General features: G+C 41.6%; 1 protein-coding gene across 1 annotated transcript; it reads left to right on the top strand.

Moving 5' to 3' along the window:
• The first annotated feature begins 304 nt into the window (after positions 1 to 304).
• RBM15 (RNA binding motif protein 15) lies at positions 305 to 5,274 on the top strand. The gene has a single exon (XM_075853671.1). It carries the CDS (start codon positions 360 to 362, stop codon positions 2,889 to 2,891), a length of 2,532 nt encoding a protein of 843 aa, XP_075709786.1. The 5' UTR covers positions 305 to 359; the 3' UTR covers positions 2,892 to 5,274.
• The last annotated feature ends 17,834 nt before the right edge of the window (positions 5,275 to 23,108 follow it).

The raw sequence follows: 23,108 nt of genomic DNA on the forward strand, positions 1-23,108 counted from the left end.
ACATGAATAGGGCAAACATTATGTTTTATTTTCATTAGGTGTGTAAAATGTAAACGTTTAGTGAGAAAGGCATGGTCTCCCTAAACCTTTTTCTGAGGAATGCCATTGAGCGCAGCTAGCCACCACCATTGCAGCAGAAGCCGGCCTCCTGCTATTACAGGACGGACATGACGTTTTCAAACGTAAACGTGTCGTATATCCCGCCCAATACGCTGTGAATGACAGCAGAATCGTCCAATAGTAATTGTAGGATGGCCAGTCTCGTCCAATCATAACACAGGGTGTATCTTAATTCAGCAAAAATTGCAAGATGGCGCCGAGAAGCTGTGTATGAGAACGCGATCCCTCCACAAGTCGCCATGAAAGGAAAAGAGCGCTCCCCGGCTAAGGCCAAACGGTCCCGGGGGGCGGACGAGTCTTCAAGGGAGCGGTGCGGAAAAAAGCTAAGCTCGGCTAGTGGCAGTAACGGCAGCGGATCAGCCGGCAAATCCTCAGAGAACAGCTCCGGCCGCCGCGGCCTGCACCTGGACAAGAGCCTTTCCAGCAGCCGAGACTATGAGCCGTCAGGCAGAGCGCCCGGGCTGCACAGCTATGGCTCCCCAGGAGCCAGCAGTGGTAGCGGCAGCAGCAAAGGTGCGGAGAGCAGAGGCACAGCCACCGGTCGGAACACGGAAGGCCGCGGGGAGTCTGAATACAAGTCGCTGCGGATCAGTGAGCTCGGCTCGTCCCTCAGCGATGAGGCGATAGAGGATGGCCTCTTCCATGAGTTCAAGAAGTTCGGGGATGTCAGTGTGAAGATCTCCCGCACCGGGGATGAGCGGGTGGCGCTGGTTAACTTTAGGCGCCCGGAGGATGCTCGAGCCGCCAAGCATGCCAGGGGCCGGCTGGTGCTGTATGACCGGCCGCTCAAGATCGAGGCGGTCTACATGGCTGCAAGCAACCGGCGTCGGAGCCGATCCCCCGCAGACAAGGAGACGTATACCAGCCTGTCGACCGCTGTGTCCTCCTTACCCGCCCACCGGCACCCGCACGGCCAGCGAGGACTATCCCCGGGCGGCCTCGGCTACAGGGACTTTCGGCTGCAACAGCTCGCCTTAGGCCGCTTACCTCCTCCCCCTCCCCCACCTCTGCCCAGGGAAATAGAGAGGGACCGAGACTACAACTTCTACGAGGGTCGGGTGCGGCCTACCTACCCCTTAGATCCACGCCTGAACATCCGAGAGGAGGACATCTCCCCTGAGAATGATATGCGGGCGAACAGAACTTTGTTCCTGGGCAACCTAGACATCAATGTGACGGAGAGTGAGCTGAGTAGGGCTTTTGAACGCTTTGGAAATATTACTGAAGTTGATATCAAACGAACTTCCCGTGGGCAGACCTCTACTTATGGATTTCTTAAGTTTGAGAACCTGGACATGGCACATAGGGCCAAGATGGCAATGTCTGGCAAGTACATTTTGCGTAACTGTATTAAGATTGGCTATGGCAAAGCCACTCCAACCAACCGCTTGTGGGTAGGAGGCCTTGGACCATGGGTGCCAATGTCCTCGTTGGCCCGTGAATTTGACAGGTTTGGTACAATCCGATCTATTGATTACAGGAAGGGGGATAGTTGGGCCTATATACAGTATGAAAGTTTAGATGCCGCCCAAGCTGCCTGTACTCAAATGAGAGGTTTTCCCTTGGGGGGTGAACACAGAAAATTACGTGTGGACTTTGCTGATACAGATCACGTTTATCAGCCCCCTTACCTACAGACATTGCCTGTACCCCGTTATGATTTAGTGGGAGATAGCTTTGGCCATAGGGCACCTGATCCACTAAGAACCAGGGACCGTACACCACCTCTATTGTATAGGGACAGAGAAAGAGACTTATATTCAGACTCTGAATGGGTGCCCCTTCCTGTTAGAGACCGAAACAGAGTTGCTTATGAGTCCATAGAGACCTTAGATCGTCGAGCTGACGGTTGGTCTTTAGACAGAGAACGTGAGCGAGACGGAGTGAGTAAAGATCAACCTAGGAAAAGGAGGCTCATGGACGAAAGTCGCCATATCGACAGATCTCCTGAAAGTGATCGCTCCAGAAAGAGACACTGTAATAGCCCTGACAGAAGTCCTGATGGCAGTGGTGGTCGTGACAGCCGTTACAGTGATACAGATCGCACAGCCGGCCGCACTGAGCAGACTTCACCTTCCAGAGAATGGCGCGGCAGCCTTGAGCGTGGTGTCGGAGACAAGCGTGATCGAAAGAACTCAAACTCTGTTGAAAGAGAGAGAAAACATCGTATTGCGGAGAGTAAGAGCCCTGTCAAAAAAGATGAGCGTCCTGAGCCCAGCAGTAAAGTCAAAACACCACAGAAACAAGATGCAACTCAAAAACTGTGCCTGGCTTGGCAAGGTATGCTGCTCCTGAAGAACAGTAACTTTCCGTCCAACATGCATTTGTTGCAAGGTGATCTCGCTGTAGCAACTGGCCTGCTTATTGAAGGACCGTCAGGAGGAAAAGTCGCACAGTTAAAAATTACGCAACGTTTACGCCTGGATCAACCCAAGCTGGATGAAGTGACGCGTCGCATTAAGGTGGCTGGTCCTAACGGTTATGCTATCCTGCTTGCAGTTCCTGGTACCTCTGAAGGTAATTTCACCGGAGATCAAGCAAGCTCAACCCAACGACCTCTGAGAAACCTGGTCTCCTACCTTAAGCAAAAACAGGCAGCAGGTGTCATTAGCCTTCCAGTGGGGGGCAGTAAAGATAAGGAGAACACTGGAGTTCTTCATGCTTTTCCACCATGTGAATTTTCCCAGCAGTTCCTGGATTCTACAGCTAAAGCCCTTGCCAAATCTGAAGATGACTACCTTGTAATGATAATAGTGCGTGGGGCATCCTAATTCAATGTTTATATTCTTTCACTATCAACGTGGTATTATGGGATACAGTACAAATGTTTGGTTTTTGCGAATTCATTCTATGTGCAGTGATATCGTGCCACATGCAGCAAAGGTATGCACAGATCCACTGTCCCATATTGTAGAACTATTCGTAGTACTACTCGTCTTGTTTTTTTTATTACGCTAGCTGCTTATATGAATGTTTCATTCATAAATATTTACAAGCATAGCTTATTGATGCAGCTTTATGAATTTGAAAATATTTAGAGAAATATTGTAGATGATTTTCAGCATTTTTGAAACCTTTAAGCTTTTGCTTAGGTTTAACTGTGACCTAACATGTGCCATGTCCATGGCTATAAAACAAACCAAAATTAAAAACTCTAAAGTAAGTGTACTCGGAAAGTTGTAGCTAAAATACAAGCTGACAGTTCTATGTTGAAAAGGAGATTAAAGCTGGCCCAAACACATTAGATAAGTCTTATGTAAACATGCCATTTTCCTTCAGGAAAGGGGAGTAAGCCACTGTCAGACCCTCCAGTCTGATGGGCATTAAAGGGTTGAGGATATCAAAATCCAATATGCCTCATTCTCCATTACTCCGATAGCCTACACGTTGGCAGGTTAGGGTGACGTTAAAAGGATTGTCCAGGATTTTAGCAACTATGACTGCTTTCTTCCAAAAAAGTGGCATACTTGTCTGCAGGTTGTGTGGTATTGCATTTCAGTCCTATTCTCTTCAATGGAGCGGAGCCGTAATACCAGACACAACCCATGGACAGGTGGGATGTTTGGAAGAAAGCAGCCATGGTTTTCTAATCCTGGACAACCCCTTTTAATCTAATGCTAATGGTCAATTTATTCTATAAAGTATATGTATGTTTGCTGTGCAGTTAGATGTAGTCTATTGCCCTCTGGTATCAGCCATTTCAGGCTGGGGTTAGGCTGACTAGCGTGTAAGTTCATAAAAATCCTTGCTTTAGCTCTCCTTTCTCCAGCTCTCCGAAACCCCTGAAACTTTCATGTGTGAATTTTTGCAGCTTATTCCCCTTACGTTTTTATAAGCTTTTTTACTTTTTAGCTTCAGTGCTCTGGTGTCATGTCATACGATCTGCATTGTAGCCTGTTCAAATTGTTTAAAGGGAATGTGTCGCTAGAATTTTTTTTTTTTTAGTTAAGCAGTTAGTATATACATGATTACACATTGTTCTAAATACGGCTACAATACGTCGGCAAACATCTGCCCATTCATTTGAATGGGTTTGCCGACGTACTGTGCAGACGACCTGTCATTTACGCGTCGTCGTTTGCAAGCTGTCAAACGACGACACGTAAAATGACTGCCTCGTCAAATAAGTGCAGGACACTCTTTGCAACGTAATTTGAGCCGTTCATTGAACTCCATGAAGAGCAGCTCAAGATTACGGGCATCAAAGACGCCTCGCATAATGCGAGGAGGAGATTTTACGTCTGAAACGACGCAGCTGTTTTCCCCTGAAAACGGTGTCTTTTCAGACGTAAAAGACAGTTCTCGTGTGCACATACCCATAGTCAATAAATGATTACACATTGTTCTAATTTTTTTCACAACTCAGGAAATATTATAAATTAGATTCTAATTTATAACATTTCCATGTGCTGGTCACTAGAGGGAGCAATTCCCAAAATTGCAGCATTGGCATGTGGTAAAGCAACCCCATTGCTTTATGCTGCAAAATTGGAGAAGACACACACGCTCTAGTGTCCTCACACAAGTGCCAGGAGAAAGGAGGGGGTTGAATGTTCAAACCTCCTAAACTGTGTGCCGCCATTTTTTGAGCGAATTCACAGTGTAGTAGGCTTAGATACAGTGGTAATCACACAGTATAACACGAACAAACATAAATTACCTGCCACCGCTACTAGTGCTTGCTTCTGAACATATGGACGGAAGCCGCGACCGGAAGTAGTCATCTTACTGTCCGGCCGCGGCTTCCGGTCCACATGAAAATGGTGCCGGATGTTGCTTGGCCGAAGACCTTCATTTTGGACTGTGTGGGAGCGGCGCATGCGCCGTTCACACACAGACGGCGTACGCTGCAGAGAATGGAACGGCTCCCGTTCGCATTCACTATGGGATAGCAGGCGTAGTCTCGCGGGATTACGCTGTACGCTGTCATTCACAGCGAGATCTCTCTGTGCTGTGCTGTTGTCTCACACAGACGCTACGGAAGTGTCAGAATTCTGAATACACATCACGTCCTGGCTGGAGGTAATGTATATTCACTATCAGGACACTGCAGTAACGTTAGTGTTTGTGTATGTGGCTGCACATGGCGATATAGCTATATCTCTATCTACAGAGTACATGAATGGAGAGAAGTGTATGACGCTGATTAGTCACTGATTGGTCAGCGTCATACACTTCTCTCCACAACGCCCACTTGGCCAAAAAGTAAAACACACCCAGTTGTCCTTTGAGAAACTCATTAGCATAAAGCTAAAATAGGTCATAACTCCGTCAAAAATGATAGTTTTTCTAAATAAAAGACACTGCTGTCACCTACATTACAGTGCCGATCACATCATGTACAAGATAGGCCACTTATAATGTGGTGACAGAGCCTCTTTAATGTAGGATCATACATGCTGCATTCTTTCATCTAATAAATGATGGAGTTTTGAAGCTCATATGACATGACCCAAATAAGCACGTTGGGTCCACAGATGACAGGAATTGTACACTGCTCAGTAATGGAGCGTTGGCTTAGCTGTGGTATCAGTATTTTGGGTCTTAGAAGCTGTCTTAGGTAGAAAGCACGGGTATACAAGTCTTTGAAGGGAGTGTAATATCAGTAAGGCAATGTCAGGAGGATTTCAACATTCTTTAGTATGCATTTTTTTTTTGGAAGAGGACTAAAACTGAACCAGAAATCTTGGAGAAACCTTTCTTTTCTCCTGGCACTGAATGAAGGACATCAGGAAGGTCTTATTATGAAATTGAGGCCACGTTCACACATTTGTGTTTTTATTTATTGGAGCACTTATGTTTTTGAGCACAAGCCGAATATAGTGCACCTCTTACCCTTATAGCATACTATACCATTTTTGTGTGTAAAATATATATATATAATATATATACACTTAGAAGATCTGAATCCTTCATAATATGGCAGTATGACTGACTGTTAGCCTGTGTATTCCTGTAAATACCCAGTGCTTACGTTGTCCGCTTCCATGTCTGCCAGTTCCGTGACTACATATGATTTATATTTTAAAATGTTTGGGCTCGGACTGCAGGTTAGTTTTTAATGGGTGGTAGCCTGAAGTTTACCTTTTAATACACGGTATATGAGTTTCGCTGTCAGACTTTTAAATCTTAGAAATATTGATCTAACTCTGCAAGTGTGATCTGTGATGACGACAAGGATTTTTTTTGTTAAATGGCATTTTACCCCTAAACAGCCCAATTGATTGAGCATCTGATCTGATCGCTGACCTCTGATCATGGACAGTAGGCTGTCACACACGGACTTTAATCATTCTGATTGACAATGGCCAGACAAGTTAGCTTGGGTATCTAATAAGATTCATTTATTTTTTTCCTGGTAATTGCACGATATCCATGTACTAGAGAAGTTCTTGGTTCTTTTTGTATTACATTCCTATACAATTGCATGACATACCCTTTTTATTTTCTTGAATCTTGTACTTTATAGTATGCATCTGACATTTCATGAAGGCAACAAACTGCATAAAGCAGGGGACAGCGGATAGCTAGCTTGTACATCATACAACTCAAGTGGGAAGAACACTGCTAGATTTGTGTTTGTGATGGAACTGCTTATACAATGGCTATTTCCTACCTCTTGCTTAATACACATTCATTAGATAATCGTGGTATATTTATTACCTTGTTAGTGGCTATTTAAAGCATGAAAGCCATTGTATAAGTGTTGCAGCTGTACTGTTATGTATCTATACTGTATCCCATAATGCAGTCTAGGGTTTTAGATGTTACTACATTTGGTAAATGTAGGAGAAACCTGTTTAAACTGCTACAATGTGCTTTACATTAGAAAGCAAGAGGATTTGCATACAAGCATTTAAGAGGAGAGGTGCGTAATGGCTGTGACATTGTAAGCTCTGTGTTCTACACATTCCTATGAGTGAGTAAGTTGACATTACAACCTCATTGCTTGTTAACAGAAAGAATTCAAGCTGTTTAGGCAAATCTTTTCACTTACACCATCTAAAGAGCCAGTGCTTCTACAAAGATAAGACTGTTCTGGTACTAAGTGCTAATTCATTCCACGACAAGGAACCTTAAAAGCGTCGACGTACATGAAATATAAGGGTTTGGTACATCTATAAATATGTAGTCCTTGTTTTCATCTATTTATACAAAAGCTTCTGTCTAATGTTGTATATAAGGGGTGATGGGCTATGTTTGGACGGATATAGTATACTGTGTCTGCAATTTGGCAGCGGCCTGTAGACTGGCCCTATAGAAAATCCTAGAATACAGGTCTGGGAGATGTTTCTCATTCATGGTAGCCCTAACTCTAGAGATCTAAACATTACATAGGGATGTAATAAGCTTTAGTCCTGAGTAACAGTCTGGAAACACTGGCGTAATGCACACTTTTCTCACAAACCTCTCATACGGGACATCCACATCTCTCTGCATATTGATGTGGTGGCAACGTTCGATTAAACAGCATTGACTCTTTCTGTTAACATCAGACCCGGCTTGTAAGTTAGTGTTTTTGATTATTCTGCATCAAATGTTCCCATGATAACCTGGTACTGTATAGTAAGATAGGGGTTCTCGGGTACATGAACAAAGTCAAATGTTTAAACCTCACCCGTGTTCTTGGAGAAAGCGACCTTTGTGCTTGTTCTTCAAAAACAACTGAAATGCAAATGCTGAATGTGTTTAACATGCTGAACAGTTACTATGCAGTAAATCTCTGAGAAGTCGTTCTGCCACATTGTCAATATGCATTATTGCTAAAAACTAAATCCACTGTTTGTGTTCAAGGGAACCTGCCAGTAGGTTTGGAGCCACTAAACCACCATCATGCCATTATGTACCTGGGTTTTTATTTTTCCAAAACGGCCTGCCTCATAAATAGACGTTTCGGGAATAGTTAGTAAAGTAACTTGCAACTCGCTGAAAGGAGTCCCGGTAAGGAGTCCTGCGGCAATGGGTGCACAATGTGCCTGATGCCGCTCCCAGTCTTATCCAGGTAAGTTACTTTACAAACTATTCCCAAAATGTCCGTTTTTTGACAAGGGCAGCTTTAGAAACCGAAACCCCAGCTCCATAACATGCTGGTGATTTAGAGGCTGCAAACCTACTTCTAGAAGCATTACTTGATAGAATTTTGAAACCTGTGGTAATTCTCAGCAGAAATGGTCCTGCTTTTTAATTTCTAGTGGAAACAATTAAGATAAATTAAGGTCCTATAGTTTATAATCTTACTGTAGTGCATGTGATCCAAACAGTTGTCAGGAGACTGCACTACTGGTACCAGAAACCATCCTTTATACCAGCATCGTTTTGAGACCTTGTGCATGTGACCATATTACACAGATACAGAATATGACCCCTATAGCTTGCTATGATCCCATATTCTATAAGCCACGTGGCCATGCTCATGGCATTGCCATATGTATGAGTCCTTATGTTATGGTTCCTACAAATGGTTATGCAGAAATATAGTGAGCCGAACCAGTGTGGGTTATAGGAAAAGAAAACATGTATAAATAAGGCCCCATGCACATGAACGTGCTTTTTCGGCCACAATTCCCCCGAAAATCCACGGGAGAATTGCGGCCCCATTCATTTCTATGGGCCCACGCACACGACTGGTTTCCACGGTCCGTGCGTGGCCCAGGAGCCTGGACCGCAGAAAGAACGGACCTGTCTTATTACAGCCGTGTTCTGCGGTCCAGGCTCATAGGAAATAATGGACGCGGTCATGTGCACGGCCCGCGATTTGCGGGTGACACTCCGCGGCCAGCCGACCTGAAAATCACGGCCGTGCATGAGGCCTAAGGCTTTGGCAATTTAGCATATACATGCGTTGATGTTTAAAGTTGTGTAATATGTCAGTGTCAACGGCTTGTATACAAACCCAGTGGTCATTACCGTTGCATAGAATTAATAATGGTGCTGTGATATTAGAACACTGGCTGTGACCACCAGAACCTTTCAAGGTGTTTTCCAGTTATCGGTGTAAAGCAGATCATGTAACTTAGATTTACTCATACCAAATTGTCTAACAAAATGTAGCCTTGTTGCCCATAGCACTATCACAGGGCTGCTTTAATTTCAGAACCGTGTAAAGGGAATGTATCATACTTGTGTGTTTGCGTATATAGACTTTTTTATTTTTATTTTTTTTACTAATTGAAGCCAGATATTTTTTTCTAGTCTTTCTTTTTCTTTTTTTTTTATTTGTAGATTTTTTTTATTTTTTTTTTTACATTTCTGTACATAATTATGGGGACAGCCACCTTGCCTGAGCAGTTGCTCTGCTACATTATCATCATTCATATATGATTTAAGGCAGCCGCACGGACTATACAAAGCTGAAATGTTCATTGAGTTCTATGGGAGTTTTCTAGGCATAACCTGTGCAGAGGACATTGTCAAGGAAGGGATAAGAGATGAGCTGTGTCAATCATCTAATGTGAATGGTGGATCCTGTGTTATCTATATAAAGGGGTTACCTGTCACTGTAATCCTGCCTGTAGAGATGATCAGATCACTGCCCAAAGCGAGAACTGCAAGATTTCAGGGTTTTGTTTTTTGTTTTTAATATAGAACATGGCAAATAAAAAAACCAAAAACATTTCTTAAATACTAACATAAAAACTTTCTTTTAACCATAGGTTCTTTTCTGATGATACATTCCCTTTAAGAAATGAAAGCTGAGCTTCAATTGCTATTGGCGAGGAGGCCAGGTTTTGTGTTAAACTGTTGTGATAAATGGGGCTCGTGTATGGTATCTGGATAAAGTTGCCTTTAAACTGTACTGGGGGGGGGGGTGACAGCTATGTTCTTGATCAATATAAAAGTGTCAGATGCTCATGATGCAATGGGTCCTTGTGAGTTAATGGACTTTTTTTTTATAATGCACTTGAAAAAGCTATTTCTTCCCTGTATAGGTGACCATTTAATTTAAGGTTAGCTGTTCTAAGTACCTCACTACATTTCAAAGATTTCTTGTAGAGATAAAGTAAGGAGCTTTGGTACCATTTTGGGTTCACTGGTGCAGAATAATTCAAAAGAATATTGAATGTTTTCAACACTCCATTGTAATGATTTTGATTGTTTGGTATTTAACACTCAACCATTTCCCCCCCTCATTGTACAGCAGCAAGTTGAGAAAAAGAAGATTCTACTCCTTATGTGGCTGTTGACAAGTGGAACATTGATGGAGCAAAGTGTCTGTTTAGTACTTGCGCATTTTACTATTCTGGCAGCCCAAAAAAAAAAAACCCCCAGAAAAATATACATATTGTGTATCTGCTTTTGTGATGCCAGTTCCCGTGTTTTAAGTGAAAACGTGATGACTTCATTACTTTGTGCTGTAAACACAAGATTTCTGGAAAGTGAGGCGTTCCCCTCTCTGGCTCATAATGGTCATTCAAACCGTGCACAACTGGTTTTGTTTTCATTCTCAATAAATTGTTTCTTTTGAGGAAAATGTCTTTCTGCCTGGAAGTGAATTGGCAACAAACAGCTGACAGCTTTGGTTGAGGGGTACACTATTCCTGATTTGCTTGAATTGTAGCAGGCAAGTTGATGTTTCATAATCCTCAGGAAGTAAAACATTGACATACTCATTTTAAAGTATATATTTTTTCCTTTTTTTTGTTTATTTTTTAATTTGAAAACTTTGTGTTGTGCAAGTGGAGTAACATCTAGCTCTCATTGCTGTATCTATTGAACGGATCATGGGGGCTGCTCGTTCCCCTTTAGGAGGGATCCGTTCTGATCTACAAGAAGCAGAGAACCTACTTCACTATAACATGCTACTGTTTTGGAGAATACCGTAAAGATTTTGATTTGTTTGGATCATCAGCAATGATCCTAATTTGTTTTCTTTTTACGTTATATCATGTATCGTTTTCAGCAGTCAAAACACAGAAACCAATCTCCGTAGAATTAAAAACGTATAATAAAGCATTCCATGACAATTGGAAGAACCATCTACTTCTGGAATCTGAGCTCTGTTTTGTGCATAGGTGGTGGTGGCCTTGCAGGAGAAGATTTTCTGTGCGTCACCAATAAGTAATCCTTTTCATTGGTCATAGAGGCCATTTGTGAAGGGTTCTGTGACACACTGGATATGCATTCATTCTGGTATTTAGCATGAGGAGCCACTCTATGTGCCCTATATCTCACTGAGGTCAAGCATGAATCCTTTGGAGCCTTCCTTGAAAGGAAATTTGCTACATCCTTCTGTACCATGTTTTGCACTTTGTAGCTCCCTTTTGGAAGTCCGTTGCTGTTACAAAAGCATAGAATGTTACAGCAGGATATGACGTGGCACACCGCACCTAGTGAAGAACATACGGAGTCCTCTGTCTCTTGCTTCTGATGTGGGTCAGGATGCAGCATTGACAAAGGTGGTGAAGTCGTGCATGCGTTGATCAGTTGCAGCTTTTACTGTTTCCATCTACCAACGGATGGGAAGAAAATGGGTGGTGGCTGCATCCACGTGAGCGGTCTGCTGCTAGGGGACAGGTGAATGTCTACTGCCCTGATATATCTGCAGGTGGGTTGCCGTGGAAAAACTCTTGTACAAAGGTAAGGTAGTAGAAGATCAAACTGCGAATCCGTTATCTTTTCAACCTCACAAATTATTTAAGCTTTCAATTCCACCTATATACAAGATATTTATATAGAATTACTGTTTAAAGAAAGCTTCACTATTGCACATTTGGCATAGACTTTTGAATTCCATACAATATTAAATATTAGCCTTTACCCTACTATACTTTACTATAGGGTTTTTTTATTTAGCTTTTTAAAGTGTTGAGCTTTTTATTTAATGTTGAAATCTTAATCTGTTTATACTGATTTTAAAATAACACTAACCACTTTTTTTTTTTTTCTTCTTTTTACCCTCTAGTAAAAGTTAAAGAACACTTGTTTTTTTTTTTCAAATGCTAAAAAAAACTTTAATTTTCTTTTGAATAAGCGTGTAAAGTGTATGTTCAGTCATTCGCTGGCTTTATAATTGTAGTAATTTTATCCCCGCTGTTTAGTGACTGCACAATTTTTAGACTACAACAGAAACTAGCGTTGTAACAGAAGGATGTCCTCTTCTAGAGGTGCGAATTCACTCCTATTAAACAATGGGCATTTTATTTTGGTAGGGTCGTGTTTGGCCAGCTTTACAAAAGATCTTGCGTGCAGGAGTAGCTCAGCCTAAGGCTATGTTCACACGGAGTATTTTGGGGGAGGAATATCTGCTTCAAAGCTCCAAACGGAATTTTGAGGCAGATATTCCTCCCCCAAAATACTCCGTGTGAATAGCAATGATCGCGCCGTTTTTCGCCCGCGGCCATTGAGCGCCGCGGGCAGAAAACACGCTTTCTCCTGCCTCCCATTGAAGTCAATGGGAGGTCGGAGGCGGAAGCGCCCGAAGATAGGGCATGTCGCTTCTTTTTCCCGCGAGGCAGTTTTACTGCTCGCGGGAAAAAGACGCCGACGCCTCCCATTGAAATCAATGGGAGGCGTTCTCGGGCCGTTTCTGCCGAGTTTTGCGACGCGGTTTCCGCGTCAAAAAACTCGGCAAAAGACCCCGTGTGAACATAGCCTAAGAACTCTTATCAGTAGTTTATTGTTATGAAGAAAGGTGATTTGCAGTGTTTTGGTAATCCGTGTGCTGCCATATGGTGCATACGTGAGGCAGTTATAACATCTCCGTAATACGGCATGTAATTGAGCATACCGTGACTTTTTTTTTTTTTTTTAAATCTTTTTTCATAATTTGCAAGATTTGAGTCACCTTTCGCAGTTTGTTTAGGGGAAAGGAGGTCTGACCAATGATGGCTACAGTAGATCTCACTAAACAGACTCAACCTCAAATTTTCTAATTTTTATTTTTTTTTTCTTTTCCCAGGTTGTGAATGGGGCTCTGTAATATCCCATTCTCTTGCATTGTACTGGACTTTGGTGTGACATCCATGCTGAAAATCCTCAACAAAAATGTCATGTTTGCAAGACCATTAATATTTAGGGCGTTTTTTTTTTTTTTTAAATTGGAGTGCATTTTTAAAAACCGAATCTCTAACTATATACGTTGTTTTCCAAACCCCATTCACATGCATTGAACTGCAGTTTGTTTTGGCCTGTGCCCCAAAGAACTGCAAGTACACGTGAATGTGGCTTTACAGGCTTAACCCCTTAATGACCAGCCTATTTTAGACCTTAATGACCAAGCCAGATTTTACGTTTTTCCATCGTCGCATTCCAAGAGCTATAACCTTTTTATTTTTGCGTACAAGTTGTACTTTTTAATAGCACCATTTTGAGGTACATATTATTTATTGATTAACTTTTATTAACTTTTTTTTGGGGGGGAATAGAAAAAAACCTGAAATTTTGCAACTCTTTTTCGCGTCTTGAATCAACGGCGTTTACCGTGTGATATAAATAACACAATAACTTTATTCAGCGGGTTGTTACGATTGCAACGATACCAAATTTGTAGAGTTTTTGTATGTTTTACTACTTTTACACAGTAAACGCTTTTTTTTCAAAACTATTTGTTTTTGTGTCCATATTTGAAGAGCCGTAACGTTTTTATTTTTTCACTGATGCGCTTGTATAAGGGCTTTTTTTTTGCGGGAAGACTTGTAGTTTTTATTGGTACCATTTTGGAGTAGATGCGACTTTTTGATCACTTTTTATCACATTTTTTTAAAGTCAGGATTTACAGAAAACAGCAATTTTTCCATAGTTTTTTATTCAATTTTTTACGGCGTTCACCGTGCGGGTTAAATAATGTAATACATTGATAGTCGGGGTCGTTATGGACGCGGCGATACCAAATATGTGTAACTTTTACTTTGTTTTTTTGATAGTAAAGCATTGTGTAAGGGGAAAAGCTGGGTTTTTCATTTTGTTTTCATTTTTTTTTTTTTATTAAGTTAAACTTTTTTTTTACTTTTTTACTAGTCCCACTAGGGGACTTTAATATGCGATTCTCCGATCGCTATTGTAATACACTGCAATACTTTTGTATTGCAGTGTATTACTGCCTGTCCGTTTAAAACGGCCAGGCATCTGCTAGGTTATGCCTCCGGCATGATCTAGCAGGCATTCGCTCCAGGCAGACCTGGGGGCCTTTATTAGGCCCCCGGCTGCCATTAGAGACACAGACACTCGGCGATCGTATCGTCGGGAGAGGGAGCTCCCCCCTCTCTCCAAAACCACTCAGATGCGGTGCACGCTATTGCGCACCGCATCTGAAGGGTTAAACGGGTGAGATCGATACTAATATCGATCTCACCCGGCAGAGCAGGGACGCTCCCAGCCCTCAGCTGCCTCTAGCAGCTGAGAGCAGGGAGATTTGACACTCCCTGCTCTGTTTACTTTATCCTGATGCAGCGCCGTGAAAAGGCGTATGCATCAGAATAAAGCCCGTTAGTAGCCGCCGTTAAATGGCGTATTGGCGGTCACTAACGGGTTAAGGTACCCGCTGCTTGTTCCAGTCTATTGTTTATATTAATGACTAGTGATGTAATGTCATGTGACCTTTGGTGGCTGCCTATCTTAGCCTTGGAAAGCGACCCCCATAACTGTCCTCCGTCGGGCTGGGATACGTCGGTAAACGTCTTTCCATTTTTAAGGTATGGAACAGTGTAGTAGACTACGCTATTCTAGATAACGGGATCTCGTAAAAAATATACTGTGCGGCATGTTTTTTTTTTTTTTTTTTTTTAAAACATGGGAGCCTTTTGGTGATGCATTCCACTGTTTGGCATACGTCACAGCCCTCTGGTAAATGTATAAGTAAAGAGCTTTTCAATAGCTTTTAATGACATACATTAAACTGATGCATCCGTTAAACGGATACATCAGGATGTATATGTTAAACAGATACCTTTTATAATATATAAGTGACCCTGTTAGGCATTTGTCACCGCCGGCGCTTAGCGAATATGTCATGTGCTTTTTTTTTTTTTTTAACGTATATGATAAACATGCTAAAAACATAATGTGAACGGGGCTAGACTAATAGGTATTTAGTACGTTTAAATGCACATGCACTCAAATAGCTACACACCACAAACGGCTATAATAATTTCCTTTAACCCACGTGCTGGTACGTCCTGGTGCAGGGGTAAAGTATGGAGCGGGCTCACGCGCTGAGCCCGGTCCATATGCTGCGGGTGTCAGCTGTTGTATTACAGCTGACACCCTGGACTAATGGCCAGGAACAGCATTTGTTCCTGGCTGATTAACCACTTAGATGGCGCAGTCAATAGTGACCACGGGATTTAAGCTGTTAGAGTGGACGTCCCCCTCCGACAGCCCATCGTGATGCTCTGTCGATGGCAGGTCTTAACAGAACCCTGTAAAAAGGCTAATTCACTGAAATACATTAGTATTGAACCAACGATGGCTGGCTCAAATCCCCCAAGGGGACTAATGAGAAATGAAAGAAATAATTAATGTTTTCAGTAGTGTACCAAAAAAAAATAAACACCCCTTTCTTATTTCTTCCCTAAAGAAATGTTAAAAAAAAAAAAAAGTTAACATAACTGGTATCGTCGTGTCTGTGAAAGCCCAAACTTTTACAATTTAATGTTATTTAAGCTCGGCGAATGCTGTAGAAAAAAATGTTAAATGCCCAAATTGCTGTCTTTTGGTCACCCTAGCTCCCCAAAAACATTGAATAAAATTGCATGTACCCCAAAATGGTAAAAACTACAGCTTGCCCCACAAAATTAAGCTGTCCCATCGCTCAATCAACGGGAAAAAAAAAAGGTTACGGCTCAATGTGGTGACCCAAAACGTAATCGTATCAACCCATAGAATAAAGTGAACATGTAGTTTACCGCACAATGAACGCTGTAAAAACGAAACACCCCCCCCAACAAAAAAATGCGCAATTGCTGTTTTTTCATTATTTTACCCCACTAATCATTTTTGTGCAGTTTTCCAGTAAATTATATGATACATTAAATGGTGGCATGAAAAACTCCAACTTGTCCTGCAAAACAAAGCATAGTGATAGGGCTTTATCTTCTTTTTTTTTTTTTATTATTATTTATTTTTAACCACGTAGCTGTGTTTTAAGAAATATTGAGCTTTTGTGTGAAAAAAGTAAAAAAAAAAATGTAAGCATTTGTTATCCTGTAAAAAGCGTTTTTTGTTTTTTTTTTGGGGGATTTCTACATTTATTTTGTTTTTTTCAGTCAAAGTTCAAAAAAGACCCTTGTGGAGATGCTTGATTGCATTGCTTTGATTTTATTTTTTTTAATATATATATATATATATATATATATATATATCCACGTATTTCCCCTATAAATGGAGCCACCCTATCAGCCTTAGTTACATAGGCTAACCGTCCTATTAGGCCCCCTGCACACGACCGTAGCCGGATTCCTGGTCTGTGATTATGGCCGGCCGTGGACAGACCTGCATTTGCGGGCCACGTTCCCATTCTAAAGTATGGTAGCACGGTCTGTAAAATGTAAAAAAAAATAGGACATGTCCTATTTTTTACGGAAACTTTCTACGGCCCGAACGCCTTCCCTTCAATATACGGGAAGGTGTCCGTGGGCCATGGAACCGTATTTTGGTCCGTAGTTGCGGACCAAAATTACGGTCGTGTGCATTGGGCCTTACTATGAGGGTTGTGCTAGGCCTTTTACTCCTTTTATTGTGTATTACACAACGCTCATGTGAGTGATGTGTATTCCGTTGTCTGAAAGGTAGAAACTAAAGTAATTTCTGACTGCCAGACACCCAACACGTTAAAGAAGCCCCCTTAAGGCTACGTGCACACGTTGAGTATTTTAGTGTGAAAAATACGCACCAAAACCGCAGCAATTAAGCAGGGAATTCACAAGTAAAAATCACACCGGATTGTGCATTTCTTTTGATGCGTTTTTTACGTTTAACTGCGTAAATAGCTGCGTTTTCATGCTGCGGGTTTTGCTGCGTATTTCTCCAGAACTTGGAAGATGCAATCGCAAGATCAATTGGGATGCTGTGTTTTTGAAAAATACTCGCCATGGGTCAATTTACGTGCAGAAAAAAACTGCATCGTGGACATGAGATTTCAGGAATCTCATTGACTTTGCTGGTACTGTATTACACTGCAGCGGTCACGATTGACCGCCGTATGTGAGGGGTTAAACAGGCACGATCGATGTTGTCTTAGATCCTGCCCGCTCGAGCAGGTCTGATCCCAGCCCTTAGCTACCTCCGTTACCTGAGAGCAGGGAGCTTTTGCTGCTCCCGGCGGAATTTATTCTGATACAGTGCCGTAAAAAGGCTACTGCACCAGAATAAAGCCTGTTCGCGACCGACGTGAATAGACGTATTGGCGGTCACTAACGGGTCAAAAAACTCCAATCACAACGGTTTAACTCAGTAGATGTCGCAGTCAATAATGACTGCAGCATTGCAAGTGTTTGAGAGAGGGAGGGGGCTCACTGTTAGTCCATTGGCTCTCTGCGACATGCCAAGCCATCATACAGCTATATCGGCGTCCCTGGATCAATCTAGTGCCATAAATTGTAATATTACACTCCAAGGCATCATCCCCTTTTAGGCTTTACAAGAACGTTTTGTAGCGAGACTTTTACTATTGAACTACAGGCTAAAGGATGCATGCAACTCCATTCACTCTTGTAGACTACAGCTGTTGCTTGACAGTTAAAATTGTCGTGCTACAAAAAGTCTCCATATAGTTCTAGCCATAAACTCTTATCATTCCCCTGGCAGAGAGTGCGAGAGGGTTGGTGTAGAAATAATGGGGTAAAGTTGTGAAAATGTGCAGTTTTCCAATGCAAAATGTGAATCGCATTCATGCAACATCTGGGTCCTGTGGCTCTGCCGGACTAGCTGCTTCCACTGCATTTGCCACATTTTTTTAGTGCTTTGCAAGACCTACATTGATGAGTGTAATACTATATACCCACTGCTTCAAGCATTTAGCAAAATTTGCTCCTACAGTGTAAATTCAGAAAGCTGCAAAAAAAGAATAAAAACTCAATGCAGTGAATTCACATGTCTTCTACGGTTTGAGATGCAGTAAGGGTATGTTCACACGGCAAATTAAAAGCAGCCATAAAATACGGAGCTGTTTTCAAGGGAAAACAGACCCTGATTTTCAGCCGTTTTTTTAAAGCATCAAGCTTTTTTTTTTTGTTTTTTTTTTTAAGTGCTTGTTTTACGGATGTTTTTGGAGCTGTTTTTCTATTGAGACGATGAAAAATTGCTCAAGAAGTGACATGCACTTCTTCTTACAGGGCATTTTTTACGCACCATTTTTACAAACTGTTGCATAAAAAAACGCCCCGACGGAATGAAACTCCGTTTTTCCCATTGAAATCAACGGGCAGATGTTTTTAGGCGTTCAGCTTCCGTATATTTTGCTATTTTTCAAGGTGTTTAGAGCCCGATAAACTGTGAACATGTCCTAATTGTGCAACTTTTGCAAAATACTGCCGTGTGAAAGTGGCCTAAGGCCTCTTTTAGATGAGCGTATTTTACATCCGTATTCCATCTGGGTTTTTTTTCTGTCCGTAAAATGGAGCTAATATTAATCAATGAGGCTATTTACATGGGTGTATAAAATATGCAGGCATTTTAAAAAAACAAACGCAGCATGCACTAGTTTTGTTTTGCGGATGGAAACTGCCCATTGAAGTCTATGGAGAGGGATGCATCTGTATCGCATTCATATGCAGTCAGTATTGTATCTATTTTTAAAAGGGGCTGTCTTATGTCACTCAATTACCTCCCTTTAACAGACAGCCCATCAGTATTCGGAATCTGCAATATCATCTACAATGACCTTTTAGCTACACCTAAAGGTTGTCTGGACCAGATATAGCCCTGCTTGTTTGAGGCTGAACCATGTGGAGTGTTTGTGGATTTAATTGGTCAAAAGGTCCAGGCCTGCTTAATTTGCATACTCCACGGCAATTCACTTCCCTTCCCAATCAGGGTCACCCCTTTAATGACCAGAGAGAGTTGAACTTTTCAAAGCGCGTTCAGGTTTGATGGCTACAACTTTTTTTTTTTTTTTTTTTTTTTTCACTCCCAATTATACAAAAATGTGTGTGTGTATATATATATATTTTTTTTACACAGCAGTTTTCACCTGTAACTGGCTGACACATGGGCCCCAGTTACAGGGGGAACCTGCCAACAATAGAACAATTGTTAAATAATTATTCCCATCACAAAGTGACCACCTATCGCTAGTATCGGTGGAGGTCTGACTGTGATTGAAGGGGCTGCAGTGCTGTTACAATATGTTTACATAAGTAGTTCTATGTGTCGGTATTTTACTTAATCGCTGCAAAAGCACGGTGGTTTTACTATGGTTACTGCAAAAATCGCCATTAAAAAAACAACTCTTAAACATACCCTTAGGGAAAACAGTGAAAGGGACAGAGAGTGGGTTTGGCAGTCAGACCCCCATCGATCAGAAAGGGATGGCATATTGCTAGGATATACCATCACTTTCTTTGATGGGCATAACCCTTTCAGTAGACCTACCAGAAGTAAACCCTTTTGGTGTACAATAAAATGTGAATGTTTAATATTGTACTTGTAATATTACATTGAAGAAATGCATCCAGAACCCTTTTGAACTTTTTTAGTGAATTCACCATGACCACTTTCTCTGGCAGAGAGTTTCATAGTCTCCCTCATTTTACAGTAAAAAAAAAAATCCCATTCTATGTTGGTGTAGAAACCTGTGTAGACATAGAGAATGCCTCTTGTTATAGTTACTGTTCTGGATATAAAAAGATCATGAGAGAGCTCTGTATATTAACCTTTGATATATTTATACATAGTTATTAGGTCACCCCTCAGCAGTCTTTTTCTAAACTAAACTCTAATTTTGATAATCTTTTTGGATACTGTAGCCTACCCATTTATTACTTTAGTTGCATGCCTTTGAACCCACTCAAGCTATACCATGTAGGTCTGCACTGGTGCCCAAACCTGTACTCAATATTCCATGTGCGGTCTGACTAGTGATTTTTAAAGTGGTAGAGCTATGTTCTCGTCATGTGCATCTATATCCCTTTTGATGCATCCCATGATCTTATTTTCCTTGGCAGCAGCTGCCTGACACTGGTTGCTACAGTGTTTACTGTCAACTAAAGTTCCTAAGTAGTTTTCTATGTCCGTTTTTAATCCGTATTTTCCCATTTAGTATGTAATGGGTAGGGAAAAGACATATCACCAAGTGCATATCCTTACATTTATCCGTGTTAAACCTCATTTGCCACTTCTTTGCCCAAGCCTCCAACTTACCCAGATCTATTTGTAATAGAATACTGTCCTCATTTGTGTTAAAGAGGCTCTGTCACCACATTATAAGTGGCCTATCTCCTACATAATGTGATCGGCGCTGTAATGTAGATTACAGCAGTTTTATTTATTTAGAAAAACAATCATTTTTGACGGAGTTATGACTTATTTTATCTTTATGCTAATGAGTTTCTTAATGTACAACTGGGCGTGTCTTACTTTTTGACCAAGTGGGCGTTGTGGAGAGAAGTGTATGACGCTGACCAATCAGCGTCATACACTTCTCCCCATTCATTTACACAGCACATATTAATCTTGCTAGATCACTATGTACACACACGCACACGTGTTACTGCAGTGTCCTGACAGTGAATAGACATTACCTCCAGCCAGGGCGTGATGTCTATTCAGAATTCTAACACTTCGTTTGTGTGAGATTTACAGCAAGGCAAGCGTAATCTCACGAGATTATGCTGTAAACTGTTATTTAAAACGAGATTACACTTGCCTTGCTGTAAATCTCCTCCCCACCCCCCAAATAAGATATAAGTTAATCAGTAAATTGTGTGTATCCCAAAATGGTGCCATTAAAAAAAAAAATATCTCCCACATAAAACAAGCACTTGTACTGCGATGTCTAAATGTTATGGCTCTCGCAATTTGGCAATTAAAGGATGTTTTAAACCCTTAGGGTATGTTCACACGCTTACTAAAATACTTCTGAAAACAGCTCCTGATTTTCAGAAGTTTTTTTTAAGCAACTCGCGTTTTTTTAGCTGTTTTTCTATTTAGCATGAAAAACGGCTCAAAAAGTGACATGCACATCTTTTTCGCAGCCGTTTTTTACGCGGCTGTTTTTAAAAAGATGTGTAAAAAAACGGCCCGTCGGAACAGAACGCCGTTTTTCCCATTGAAATCAATGGGTAGATGTTTGGAGGCGCTTTGCTTTGCGGCCGTTTACGGCCCGAAAAACGGCAGAAAATAAGCCGTGTGAACATACCCTTAGGCTGGATTCACACAAGCGTGCTGTTTTTGCGCAGGCAAAAAACGTGGCGTTTTGCATGCGCAAAAGGCACTTAACAGCTCCGTGTGGCCTCAGCATATGATGCGCGGCTGCGTGCTTTTCGCGCAGCCGCCATCATTATGACACTCCGTTTGGATGTTTGCACGTGGTGCTTTTCTGTTTTCACTCATCCTTTTGACAGCTGTTGCGCGAATCACGCTGTTCGCACGGAAGTGCTTCCGTGCGACATGCGTGGTTTTCACGCACCCATTGACTTCAATGGGTGCGTGATGTGCGAAAAACGGCCAAAGAACGGACATGTCGTGACTTTTTCAGCGGACTCACGCTGAGTAAAAATCACGCACATGTCTGCACGGCCCCATAGACTAATATAGGTCCGTGCGACACGCGCGTTGCACGGACGTATATCCCGTCTGAATAGGCCATTAGAGGGCTATTATAGGACGTTGGACATAAAGGCGCGTTCTTGATGTAGGTGCGGGTCCCAGAGCTTGGACTTGCATCTACCAGACATTTGCTTTTCCTGTGGACATTTATGGCATATCCTTAAAGGGGCTCTGTCACCACATTATAAGTGCCCTATCTTCTACATAATGTGATCGGCGCTGTAATGTAAATAACAGTGGTTTTTATTTAGAAAAACGATCTAGTTTCACCAAGTTATGACCTATTTTAGCTTTATGCTAATGACTTTCTTAATGCCCAACTGGGCGTATTTACTTTTGACCAAGTAGGTGTTGTAAAGAGAAGTGTATAATGTGGTGACAGAGGCTCTTTAATGGGTTATTCCCATCTCAGACATTTGTGGCATATTCACAGGATATGCTATAAATCTCCGATAGTTGCAGGTCCGGCTCTGGGACAGGCACCTATATCGAGAACGGGGGACATCGCTGGCTGCTGATTCGAGGCGGTACATATGTGAAGAGTTGGTCACGCATGTCCAGCAACCAGCTCACCTTCCAGGGATCAGTTGACTCTCGTTCTCGATGTAGGCGTGTATATGCCATAAATGTTTTGAGTAGGTTAAAAAAGAGATGCAAAATATTAACCCCTTAAGGATGCAGCCTAGTTTTGGCCTTAAGGCTCAGAGCCCATTTTTCAAATCTGACATATTTCACTTTATGTGGTAATAACGTCGGAATGCTTAAACCTATTCAAGCGATTCTGAGATTGTTTTCTCGTGACACATTGGGCTTCATGTTCGTGGTAAAATTTGGTCGATATATTCAGTGTTGATTGGTGAAAAATTGCAAAATTTAGAGAAAATTTTGAAAAAATTGCATTTTTCAGAATTTAAATGCATCTGCTTGTAAAACAGATGGTTATACCACACAAAATAGTTACTAGTTCACATTTCCCATATGTCTACTTTAGATTGGCATCGTTTTTTGAACATTCTTTTATTTTTCTTGGACGTTACAAGGCTTAGAACATAAACAGCAATTTCTCATATTTTTAAGAAAATTTCAAAAGCCTTTTTTTTAAGGTACCGCTTGAGTTCTGAAGTGGCTTTGTGGGGCCTATGTATTAGAAACCCTGATAAAACACCCCATTTTAAAAACTAGACCCCTCAAAGTATTCAAAACAGCATTTAGAAAGTTTTTTTTAACCCTTTCAGGCATTTCACAGGAATTAAAGCAAAGTGGAGGTGAAATTTGCAAATTTCATT

This window comes from Rhinoderma darwinii, chromosome 2, assembly GCF_050947455.1.
Source record: "Rhinoderma darwinii isolate aRhiDar2 chromosome 2, aRhiDar2.hap1, whole genome shotgun sequence".
NCBI classification, from domain to species: Eukaryota; Metazoa; Chordata; class Amphibia; order Anura; family Rhinodermatidae; genus Rhinoderma; species Rhinoderma darwinii.